Consider the following 12,392-nt stretch of genomic DNA (forward strand, 5'->3'; position numbering starts at 1 on the left):
TTCACAGATATTCTCTAGAATTAAAAGGAATTTATAAAGCACACAGAACAATTTTCTGAGCTCCGAAAGGCCATAAAGAAAGCCGGAGAAACGTGGGCCAAGTAAATTCGGAGGAAGCTTATGAAACAAGTTTGATCCAACGGTTAGGATCTAATCTCCCATCTCCTCCACCACTTTCATGACACTTGGCATATTCTAGAAGGTTGAGGTAAGCATGATGTAATAAGGTGATGCAATGATGATGCAAAAGTCCACTTGAACTTCCAAAATTGCCCTTACTCCTTCTTCTAGCTACCAAGGGCATTTTGGTCCATTCAAGCCAACTTTTTGGCTATAAATAGGCACTCTCCCTCCCCCCCCATTTCGGCCAAGCTGATGAACATAAGGGGAAACTCTTGCAATTTTGATTCTTGAAGCTTAAATCAAGAGGAAGACACCTACTTTGATCAACCGAGTTTAGATCTGAGGTTAGTAAGTTGTTCCCTCTTGTTTATTGCTTTGAATCTTCGGTTTTATGGTTAAAAAAATGTGAGATCCCATAAGAGGAGGTGCTGGCCGAATTGACATAAGCTTAGGAGAGGATGATTTTGATGTTAGATCTAGCTAGAACACATTGATTAGAGGTTGTTTCAAGTGGATCTACGTGGAAATTGGAAGAATTACGTGCTGATTTGATGCCTATTTCGAATTAGTTACTGTTCACATCTAATTCTGAAATTTGGTATGCTTGTAGTACACTCTGTGAGCTTTAAATCCATGGGTAGAAAACTCCATTTGGATATGTGTACGATTTATGGTGATTTTTCAAAGTTAGGGTTTGAAATCTGGAAACAGTGTTGAACTTTTGGGAGATTGTCGATTTCCGTACAATTCTGGTACTGTTCGGCGTAGAATTGGTTCCTGAAACTATTTTTCCTTTAAATTTAAATTAATTAGATTTTATTGAGACTTGGAAGCACTCAAGTTGGATTTTTCTAGATTTAATTATGAATTTTGAAAGTTGAGCAAAAATTCTGGAGATTCTGCGTGAAAAGTACCCGCGAACCAAAATTTCCAGATTTGATCTTCTTGAATCTAAGGCCATCTAAAGTGATCCTAATTGATAAGAAATGGATCATAAGAATGGGAAATGATGAGACTTATGTTAGAAAAGCTAGAAAGAAAACCCTAAGACTAAGAGAAAGGGTTGAGGTTCAAGAGAGCTAGCTTTGAACTTTATGTAATCTAGTGGTCCTAATGGATTGTGTCATCATTATGGTTATGTTTAGGACCTTTGGAACATCCAAGAGGATGTTTAGTGATGTTGACCGAATGCCCACATGGTTGGAAAGTCAAGGGAGTCAAAGGAAAAGTAAGAGGAAAGCTCGAGGTGCAAGGTAGTGAACTTACCTATTGTCATTGCTTGATATGGTATGCTTGTGTGTTGCCGTGTACATGTTATTTGCATGTTGTTGTGACATGTTTTAGCTGTTGTAATTGCTATTCGTGATGAGTAGATTATGTCTCCATGGCCATGCATCAAGAAGTTAGCTTTGAGCATGCTGTTATGTCACTAATTAACAAGAGAATAAACAAGTTGCGTGTAGTGCATGAGCATCCATCTAGCATGATTAATATGGTATTGTTTGCTACTGAGATTCCCCTGAATCTCACCCCCTCCCTAACCAACCATTTAGGTGAATCAATGATGGGCACTAATGGCATGAGAAGCAAGGAGAAGAAGTGGAGAATTATTAATGCAAATGATTGATATGAATATTCAATGTATAATTCTCCTATGTTGTAAGTTATGTTATGAATGCCATTACTTCAATGTATATGCTTAGGATGTTTATGGCATGAATGAAAGTATATGAGTATGAATGAGAAAGATTAAGCCCATGTTATGTATGTCAAAGAAATAAAAAGAATTAAAGTAAGGAGATATTAAAGGATAAAACGTAGGTCCTGAAGCAGTTAGTTTTGAGCTTCAGTTCGACCTATCATATGAATGAGTTAAGCTACGGAATTTGGTACACTTATAATTCATATCCCAAGCTTTAAAATGAGTGGTAAATCACATCATTTGGATGTGTATACAATGAGATATGAATTTTCGAAGTTAAGGCGCAGAATCTGGAAAGTCCAGATATTACCAAATGAATAGTAATTTTAATCCAATAAACTGTACGTTTTCAGTGAGGATGAGTTCAGTTGAATATTTTTCCCTTAAAGAGCATTGAAAGAGCTTTCCATAGAATTTTGGAACGCCTTCATACGATATTTCTAGAATTAGTTATGATTTTTCAAAGTTGGACCTGTAATCTGAAAACTGGACAGTGAACAGTAATATTCCGAAAATTAACGTCCAAATTGAAATTTTTAAGTTTAAGACCATCCAAAGTGGTCTGGAATGGTTCTAAATGAATGCTAAGGTATTATATAAGTAAGGTGTGACAACTACAGTCTTTGTACTATTACTATGAGGACTTCCTTCGACAGTACCTCACAGTTCATCTCCTCTGTCAATCTTGAATTAATCAAATAGAATAATGCATACTTAACAAAGAGCCTCCATAAAGAATAGTTGCACAGGTGAAAGATTTTATCGGGAGGTCTTCTACCAACGTTACTCGTGGTGTGGTTTCTTGGGAGGTCTTTCAGAGTGTCCTTTCGAAGTGACCAAATCATCTATTTCGTGAACAGCCTTTGAACTTCGTATTATCAATATGACAGCTACCATAATTATGCTACGTCTAGAACTCTATGACTCTACGATTAACTTACATTTATGCACTTCAGGCAATCAGATAACCATCCTCACCTCTTGTATAACTTATAGCTTAAACAAGCATAATAATACATAACCCGCAAAAAAAAAAAAAAAATTACATGCATAGCAACCATCCGTGCAGCGCACGGGGAGAAAATCCTAGTTTAACTGATATATCATTCGAACAGTGAATTTGCACAGTGACTTTCAAATGTGATATTCGAATTAAATAGGCATAGTCTTAATAACTCTTTCACTAGTTCCTTAAAGTTTTAAGTATTTAAATCATTCATTTGAATATCTCTCTAAACTGACTTTGTTTCACCAGTTCAAAATCATTTGAATATCTCTTTTCTACCATATTAGCACTTTAATGAATGTTCTGGATAAGTAATTGACATTAGGAAAACCGCGTACTAATAGAAAAATACTTTAAAATATTAAACGTTAACCCAATTTAATACGCTCTATAGAAAACTAGCAAACAGAATGCATTTTTTGGAAATTTAAAAAAGTTATCCAACTTTTTAAATTTTTTAAAAAGGTTAAAATGCATCCAATATTTCAAAGTATTTTATGGTGCATCCAACATCCTGAAATATTTTTTAGGTGCGTTAAGCACCCTAAAGCTTTTTTTGCCTTAGTGCTGAATGCACCAAAAAATATTTTTTGATGTTGAAAATACTTTGAGATGCTAGATGTATAAAAACAATACTTCACAATGCTGAATGCACCTAAAAAAATACTTTAGAGTGCTGAATGTATTCAAAAAAATATTTCGGGGTGCTGGATGCATTTTAATCCTTTTAAAAAGGTATTTTTTTATTAAACTAGTTGACATTTGAGAGTCACACTAAATCTTAACTAATCTAGATTGAGTGAGAAAGGATTACAAACCCAAAGCCACTTATTAAATTAGTAAGATGTAATTTTTTTAATGTCACTTGCATTTGGTAATATATGAATACAATCAAGTTTTTGAATGGGACCACATGGTATTATGGGCTTCTCCAACTTTAACTGGAGGACTTAATATCATCTTGACTAGTTCAAATTAACCTATTAGACTATAAAATATAATAAACCTCTTTCATTAAGTATTTAATGCAGCTACATTTTTAATCATTAAATTTGAGATCTCTTAAGTTAGGACCACTACTGCCATATTGAAAAATAGAATTGGAATTTTTGTTCAAAAGTATAATAAATAAAAACTTGAAAGAGAGAAAGAACGGGAGTATTTGAAGAAGATAGTCCTTATTTTTCATATTTTTATTTATCTTTTAAAGCTGGGAAAATCGGTCAAAAGTCCTAATTGAAAAATTAATTGTGTAAAGAAACTTGGGCGCCTAGATCCTTGTGTAGACTCATCTTCAATGCCTGCGGCATATCTCAAGTGCATGTAAATGTGTTATGTTTTACACATAACAAGCACAAATATAATGTATTACTCCTCTTATCTTATCCATGAGGCGAGAATTTTTTTCATTCTATTTATCCACCTAATTAAATTTTTAATATAAATATACTATTTTATTCTTAATTTATTATAATGTAGATAATTTTTTTAAAAAAGTATATATATTAAATGGGAATAAAATTGAAAAGTCATTATATCTTGGAGAAGATTTATTATTGTTTAAAATTTTTTTTAATTTGTGTAAAATATATTAAGAGTGTCCTATAAATAAGATTAAAAAATACTATTTTTTTAAATAAGAAATAATTATACTTAGAAAACAAATGACACCATTTTTTCATAAGAATTTATGATTTTAAATTTTAAATTTTAAGTAATATTTATTTGTTGTATTTCCTTTTGGGCCGGTCGTCAGAGGGTGGTCTGCTCAGTGAACTCCGCGCCACACACATGTGACACGTGACACTGTCTCACAACCCGCTCCGCCTCAGATGCAGCAGTCAGCAGGGGTGCCTCTAATTCTTTGAATTTCTGACGTGGCTCGTACGGACAACCCCATAATTTACTCATTTTTACTCCCTTCGATGCCTTGCCAGTTTCTCCCTAGCATTTCATTGGCCTCAACTTGTCCCCACGTGACTGGCAACGGACAGCTTTGCTTACTGTTCTCCCCTTACCCCACGCCCCCCGTCCCAGTATCGGTCACCGGAAGCATAAGTTGTCGGTGATCACACCCACGTGTCACGAGCTCACGCCGTGTCACTCGCTTATTGTGCATCCCCCTGTGGGAAAAAGACTTGAAGCAAAAAGTACGCCTTGTTTGTGGATTCACGTGGCGGAGAGAGCATTTATTCTGTGGTTTTCTTAATTTGGGAAGGGTAGATTTTTTTTGTGCGTTTACCTAAAAAAGAAAAGAGATTAGGTTCCTAGTCTTGCTTTTTTCCTCTTTAAATCTCAATATTGCTCGTTCAATTCCTCTCACTGATCGATGAGAGTAAGAGGAAGGTGAGGGATTTGGAGCACGCAACCGATCAATCACTCGTATACATCAACATATCACATACGATCCTTCTTTTTCTCTCGTTTTCCCCCTTTTTTCTGGGGAAAATTTTTCCTAGGGTTTCTGAGATTAACCCATTCATCACTCATTCCCAGAATCCAGTACTTGTGTGTTTGAGTCGATTAGCTAGATCTCACTTCGTATCAGTTTTGAGTCCAGATTTCGCTGAAGAAATCGATTTGCTTCAGTTCGTGTTTGGGGGAAGAAGTCGAAGATGGTGAGGGGAAAAACTCAGATGAAGCGAATCGAGAATGACACGAGCAGGCAAGTGACGTTCTCAAAGAGAAGGAATGGGCTGTTGAAGAAGGCGTTCGAGCTGTCTGTACTGTGTGATGCGGAAGTTGCACTCATAATTTTCTCGCCCAGAGGAAAGCTCTATGAATTCTCCAGTTCTAGGTAAGTCATGATATATGCATATATATGTGTGTGTGCGCGCTTTTATTTATATCCCCCACATACCATATAATTAATAATGCTGCTTTTAAAACTTGCTTTCCATCTGTCTGTACTTGCAATATGATGTTTTTGGTTCAATTTTAATGATTTGGTCAAGATCGTTGATCCGAAGCAATTAAATTGTTTCGATTAATGCTGAGAGCTTTTTTTAATTACTGTTAGTTGTGCCTAGCTGTAAGTAGCTAGAAGAATTTTCTGGGCATAAGCTTGTTAAGTTGACTTGGTCTGGTGCCTTATGGTACTATATGAAAGCTTAGCTTTATGCTAAAGCTAGCTGGCTAGCTGTACTGTCTATCTATCATCTTCCATGGAAATAACAGTAACTCTTAATATAGATGGTCCTTGCCATATTTGCCTCTTTATTTCATTTTCCTGTCCAATCAAATATTCTAGATTAGACTAATATCGATATAAACATTCAAAAATAAAATTTGTAAATATAACTACCTAAAACTCCACAAGACCCATAGCCGATCAAAACTTTTAGAGTAGAGTAGAATTGTGCAAATATGGATTGTTAAGAAAAATTAAACAAGACACTCCTTAGAATTTTTCTTTCGTAAAACTTAGGTCTTTTTTTAATTTTCATATGTAGAATAAAAAATGGAATTAAGGATGAAATAAAGATCTTGTTTGGATGAACGTAAAATGACCAAATTATGAGTTCTTTTAATAAAAATATTATCAATATATGTAACGACCGCAGGAAAATCATGAACATTGTATTTCGCTTTATGTAGGGGGAAAATATATAATTCATTTCCGGTACTTCACCTAACGGTCTTTACGAAAAGGCTGTCTTTAATTTATTTATCTTTATGGTCAAATTAATTTTGACGTAATATGCTTTTTTTGTAACTTTAAATAAACTTGCATAATTATTTATATATTTTTCTATATACATAATTATTTATATATTTGTATATATATAGTTATATGAAGAATAAAATCACAATTTTATGTAACAGTTTAAGATACATCTTATTATTTTTATTCATGTTAAGAACTAAACTATAGCGTCATCTTATGTAGAAGGTTAGTTACGTTGCTTTAATTTGATGAGAATAAATCGAATGAGATATTCTTGTTATATATATATATATATATATATCAAGTATGTATAAATAGATAAAAAAAAATAATCGTACTACATGAATTTATATAAATTCCCATAAAGAGGTTATCTAATGTAATCTACCGAAAACTGTTACCTGTTCTTCATCATGTATCTTGCTCGTCGAGAGGGAACAATCATATATTTTTATTTTTACTGTAAACGAATCAAACACTTGCTGCACGGTACATAGACATACAGAAAGAAATAAGAATAACCACCGAAGAATCAATGATAAAGATACAACAAACAACAAGCCTTATCCCACTAGGTGGGTTTCAATGATAAAGATACATGTGGTGGAATGTATATGTCACCTGACAAGTAAGAGAACGGAGCCAATGATGTGAAATTTTAATTTGGAATATTTATTCCTATTTGAATGTAAATTCAAGTTTTCTTTTGATTTTTTTCCTATTCATTTTTAAGTCAGACATGTTTAAAATTTCAATGCGTACTCCTCATCGTCCTTCGACCTCATATATCCTCTTTAATTCAAATATACCAGAGAGAAGATATTGCGAAAGCCCAAGTGGAGTATAGAAAACCAGAAATGATAGATAGATCAAGTAGACGGTTATATTTAACTCGATTTAAAGGTAGGTAGATAGCATAAGAGGAAATGAAATATGCTCAAAAGTTTCTAATTTTCATTTTTTAACATTTAGTTTTTTTCAAAATGGATACATTGTCCCTGAGAAAAGTTAGTGGTGCACATCCTTTTTCATATAGCTAGATTATGGAGTATGAGGTATAAGTTACATTATTCATGATTTATAGATAATAAGGCTTTCTATAGATTTGATATTATAAATTATATAGATAGGTAGATGGGTTAGGAGCATTAGGTCGTCGCTTTACTTCTAATCAACTGAAAGGATTCGTCAATAATTGTCACGCTTGAAAGTGTTTTCCCCCCTCATAAATCTTCACAATGAACAGCAATTATTAAATTTAAAAGAGTCCTTGAAATCACCAAATATAATACACAAAACATATCTACCTTTCTGTCGATGTATATTTTGTTTAGATGATGGGTTGCTGTTTGATCACAAGACATGTTTTGAACTGGTAACGTACTTGGAATCTTGTTGGCACAGTTTAACATGGACATCAAAGTAAGAGCTTGTCCACGCTTTACTGTAACATATATATATATATATATATTTATTTATTAATTTATCCGCGCGCGTTACTCTAGAAGGTGCTTCTGTAAGCACCAATAAGTTATTCTTCTTGGTTGGGCAATAAATGTAGGATTTTTTTGAACAGATTAATGCTATTAGGTTTTGAATATGAACATTCTTTTACAGCTTAAACACTATACAGACGAACTAATCTTGTAAATTTGATTTAGATGTTTTGGTTCATGGGTACGGCTAATTAAATACATTAGCTAAATGAAGATATTACCAATTTCATTGGAGTTATTTGTGTAAGTATTCAATGCCAATGGGACCGTCCTTTTAAATGCTGTGTCTGTCAAAATATCATTGGCTGTAGTGTCACCTTCGTGAATGTTCTTTCTTGACAGCAGTTTACTTGTCTTTCCGAGAACATTTAAAGTCACCAATAATAAGAAAGAAATAAAGAGTTGCTTTTTAATTTACCGAAGATCTTGCTTTGCCAAAATTCTTAATTAATTTGGTCGATTCTGTTCGTCAAGTACTTCGATTACTAAGGTAGGCTCCAATGTAGAGTATATATGGTTCTTTCCTCAGCATGCCTGGTTGTGACTGCATGGTATTGGTTTATCATTTAATTAATGTTGTTAAGTGCTAGCAATTAGATAAGACATTTTTGACCAATAATCAAATACAATAAGGTCGTAACATTGGTAGAACTAAAACTTTACCGTCATTTTCTCTTTTATATATATATATATATATATATATATATATATATGGGAGAGATATTTTCATATGGGATTTCATGCATGTTCCATGAAGACATTTCTAATATCAACAGTTTTCTTTTTAAAATAACCATATAGGATTTTGTCATCATAATTTATATCTAAAGGAATGCACACGCAACACCTTGAATTTTTGATCAAACTATACATATTTTTCCATGCATTGCATTTTACGGAGTATGAAGAATAAGTCGCATGATTCATAACATATATAATGCTACTTGTTTGTTACAGATTTTATATTATGTTGATAATGATTAATATAATCTAGTTTTTAAATGATCACCCTTTAATTCAATCTTCTAAAAATACATTATAATCTTTCAGTTTTAATTCATACATGATTACGCTATCATGAATTTAATTGGTCTCAAAGATAAAGTTGTTCAATTATTCTTTCAAATATACTTTCCCTTCCATTAAAAATGGTATATCTCGTGGATTTGTAAACCCCAGTAATTTTGCTTTCCATCAATATAACATTTCATAAACAACTGCTAAGAGCTCTATACGTAGCCGTCTGTTGTTTGAAAAAAGTTGAAACAAGTCAGAACAACTTCTTATGCCAAAACGTGGTTTAAACTTGTTCTAACCTGTTTCCAATCATAACTGACTAAAAGCCAAGTACTCGAATCTGATACATGAACATCTTAGGAAATATTATAGAAAAAAACTAAAAGGGACACTATAACAAACCTAACATTAATGTGAAAAAAAAAAAAGACATGAGAATGTGCATGAAAAAATCGAAAAATATTAACCGATTTCATCCCTTTATATCTCTGTATCGAAAATAATGATCTAGGTTATGGAGGTTGAAGATATCGTAGTTTATATAACCGGTTATGTCTAATGGACGGACTGAATCATGGGGACTTTATTTTCAAAACCAAACTCAGGAGTATAATCTTTTTGAGATTTATTAGAGGTTTTATTTTAGAAGACGAAATTGGGTGGAGCATGATATTTGAGAACTGAGAATATGAATAATATTCCTTTCCATCTTCATTTCTCTAGCTACTTGTATGGTTATATATTAATGTGCTTAAATAACCCGAACACATTATTGTTTGTCATTTATTGGAGATGCTACAGTATAAACAAAACAGTTGAACGCTATCAAAAGAAAGTCAAGGACCTGGGTCTCTGCTCCAGAGGAATGCAAGATAACACACAGGTAAGTTGCCCAATCATGAATATATCTCTGATAAATATAAGTTCGATCGGATATGTTTGTGCACGCGTGCGTACGCATTAGATTTTGAAGAGGGTAAAGCCGATAATCATTGAGGTCCTGAAAACGATTATTATATATATTGTGCGTTGATACATATCAGTGGCTTGAGGTGACCTCAAGAGCAAGTTGATTTCATTTTTCTTTTTACACTTTAGACAGAGAGAGTTTAATTATTATTTTTCTAATCTTAAAATTCGGATGTAAGAAATACTCGAAAATACAAACTGTTCCGTATGTGAAATTGTTAGTTTAGTTTCTATCCATTTATCTTCTCCAATGACAGAAACTGTAGTTCAGAGGACTTGCTATTTTTCCACAAGTTTGGCAATTTGGTAACAAGATGAGACGTTTCAGGATGATATGGATTCTTTTTGTGGGTGTTTTTGGGTACAATGAATGGAAATTATATTTCTGAAAATGTGATCGCTTTTTGTAGATGGTTGAACACAATCAAGATGTCTAATAATATTAATGATGGAATGAATGTATCTCGCAGCTAACAGAAACTTGTGACTTGATTGCATGCAGCAAGGTAAGGATGGAACCATTGGCATACAAAAGAAGCTTGACCATCTTGAAATTTCTAAAAGGTTTCTGCTTAAAACTTGTCTCATTTCTATTTGTCCTAGATTCACACATGCACGCCCATGCTTGGCTCTAATCCCATCCCACGTGACCTCAGATTTTATATGTTTATATAGTATGTGCATGATTTCCTGCATGCAGGAAGCTTTTGGGAGATTGCTTGGACGCATGTTCAGTTGAGGAGTTAAATCAGATAGAGAACCAGTTGGACCGAAGCTTGTCCAAAATTAGGGCACGAAAGGTATCAGAACAGCGGCATTTAATAAACCCTTGAGTTGTGTGTGTAGAACAACACATTACAAATATATTTGCTACTTGATAATTAATGAAAGTATTTAACGTTGAAAAACTTGGCGGTGTTTCTATCTGTGCTCAGAATCAACTGTTCAAGGAGCAGATTGAGCAACTAAGGGAAGAGGTAATTAATATTGTTGCACGTATATGCGTGAATTAACAATAATTGCCACTAATTAGTTTTTATTAAATAGTTCACAATCAACGGAAAATTTCTATGATCTTTTTTGTCTCATTCCAGGAAAAATGCCTTCTAGAAGAAAATAACAAGTTACGAGGCCAGGTTCTGATCCTCCTCCTTCTTATGCTTTGCTAGTAAGTTGTTGCCACGGTTTATTACACAAACCATGAAGATGATCAAGTGCCACTTGAAACCACCTCCATTATCTCTGGGAAGAAACAGGCATCGTTGAAATAACTTTGGTCATCCAATTCCATCTTGTCTCCTATATCCATGCATGCATACATGTGTACGTGCATACATACATACATGCATACAATATACTCCGTATTGTTTTGGCATGTAACCTGCAAAATGAATGTTACAGTGTGGGATTGAAAAGCGAGGATCAATGAGGAAAGAGGATGAGAACGAGGTGGTGGTGACAGAGTTGTTCATAGGGCCACCTGAGAGACAAACCCCTGATAAAATCTGCAACACTTGACCATCTTCATATATATATATATATATATATATAAGAGTGTGTGTGTGTGTGTGTGTGGTTAATAATATATCTCCATGAAATCTAAAACATGTATTGTTAAGGTATTGTGTTTCTGTTGTGCCTGGACTAGCAAGCTGTAGCTAGTGATACCAGCCTTACTCAAATAAACATCTCTGCTTCTATATATTCTGTTTCTTGTAGCTCTTTTTCTGATGATTGCTGATATGCTATCTCTGCTTCTTAACTGTTGAAAAATTATGCCCAGCTGTGACTGGGAATGTCAAAATTTGACGTGTTTTTGGGGTCAGCGGCATTGTTTAATTTATCAGTACGTACCCATTTTAAGTTTTTATCTTTTTTATGGAAAGTTTTTATTTTGATTTTGGTGCGATAAATGCAATAGGAGAGCTTTCTCCGGGCATAGAGTGTCTTGGGCTAGTTTATAGCTAGGTACTAGGTACTTAATTAGATGGGTCTTGGGGGGCAATAATGCTCATGAACTTGCTTTCGGTCTCAATTTTCCTGGGCTAGTATGGCGTTGTAAAATGGATATTTTTGGCGATATCAATTAGTTTTGATGAAACAACAGGAGTTGGGTCTAGTAGAAGGAGTTAGTCTCCCATAACGTGATGAATCAATATTTAAATCCCCATTGAGAGAAGTGTTCATATTTAGTGTCCAATAATACCTCGAATAGGATTATCTCTAATAGGAGGATACTTGTGCGTAGCAAAAAAAAAAAACTTTTGATGAGATGCTTATTAAATACTACATCCAATTCTTAATATAAAAGTTATATAACTAATTTGAAAATATTAAAAAAAATTAGTTAAGTTGGTTATTTGTCGTAAATGTATATCATTTTTTTTAAACTGTTCTCTTTAATCATGTACG

The 12,392-nt window shown here is 33.6% G+C and overlaps 1 protein-coding gene across 6 annotated transcripts; it reads left to right on the top strand.

Annotated features, from left to right (window-relative positions):
* The first annotated feature begins 5,031 nt into the window (after nucleotides 1-5,031).
* Nucleotides 5,032-11,742, top strand: LOC114757500 (agamous-like MADS-box protein AGL14). Of its 6 annotated transcripts, none has more exons than XM_028946569.1 (8): nucleotides 5,032-5,213; nucleotides 5,380-5,628; nucleotides 9,804-9,894; nucleotides 10,483-10,544; nucleotides 10,681-10,780; nucleotides 10,916-10,957; nucleotides 11,075-11,116; nucleotides 11,382-11,742. In XM_028946569.1, exons 2-8 carry the CDS (start codon nucleotides 5,447-5,449, stop codon nucleotides 11,496-11,498), a joined length of 636 nt encoding a protein of 211 aa, XP_028802402.1. In that variant the 5' UTR covers nucleotides 5,032-5,213; nucleotides 5,380-5,446; the 3' UTR covers nucleotides 11,499-11,742. The 6 variants fall into 6 exon arrangements, with proteins under 6 accessions (XP_028802402.1, XP_028802404.1, XP_028802403.1 ...); XM_028946571.1 differs by having other exon boundaries at nucleotides 5,392-5,628; XM_028946570.1 differs by having other exon boundaries at nucleotides 5,032-5,177.
* Nucleotides 11,743-12,392: the final 650 nt, after the last annotated feature.

This window comes from Neltuma alba, unplaced genomic scaffold (assembly GCF_004799145.2).
Source record: "Neltuma alba isolate B1F8T4 unplaced genomic scaffold, ASM479914v2 tig00010603_pilon, whole genome shotgun sequence".
Lineage (NCBI taxonomy): Eukaryota > Viridiplantae > Streptophyta > Magnoliopsida > Fabales > Fabaceae > Neltuma > Neltuma alba.

Excerpts from the sequence above, each read along its gene's own strand:
- LOC114757500 (XM_028946569.1), top strand. The coding sequence starts at position 5,447 with ATGGTGAGGGGAAAAACTCAGATGAAGCGAATCGAGAATGACACGAGC. Across the intron at positions 5,629-9,803 it reads TATGAATTCTCCAGTTCTAG|ATGCTACAGTATAAACAAAA; the intron begins GTAAGTCATGAT and ends CATTTATTGGAG. Across the intron at positions 10,545-10,680 it reads CATCTTGAAATTTCTAAAAG|GAAGCTTTTGGGAGATTGCT; the intron begins GTTTCTGCTTAA and ends TCCTGCATGCAG.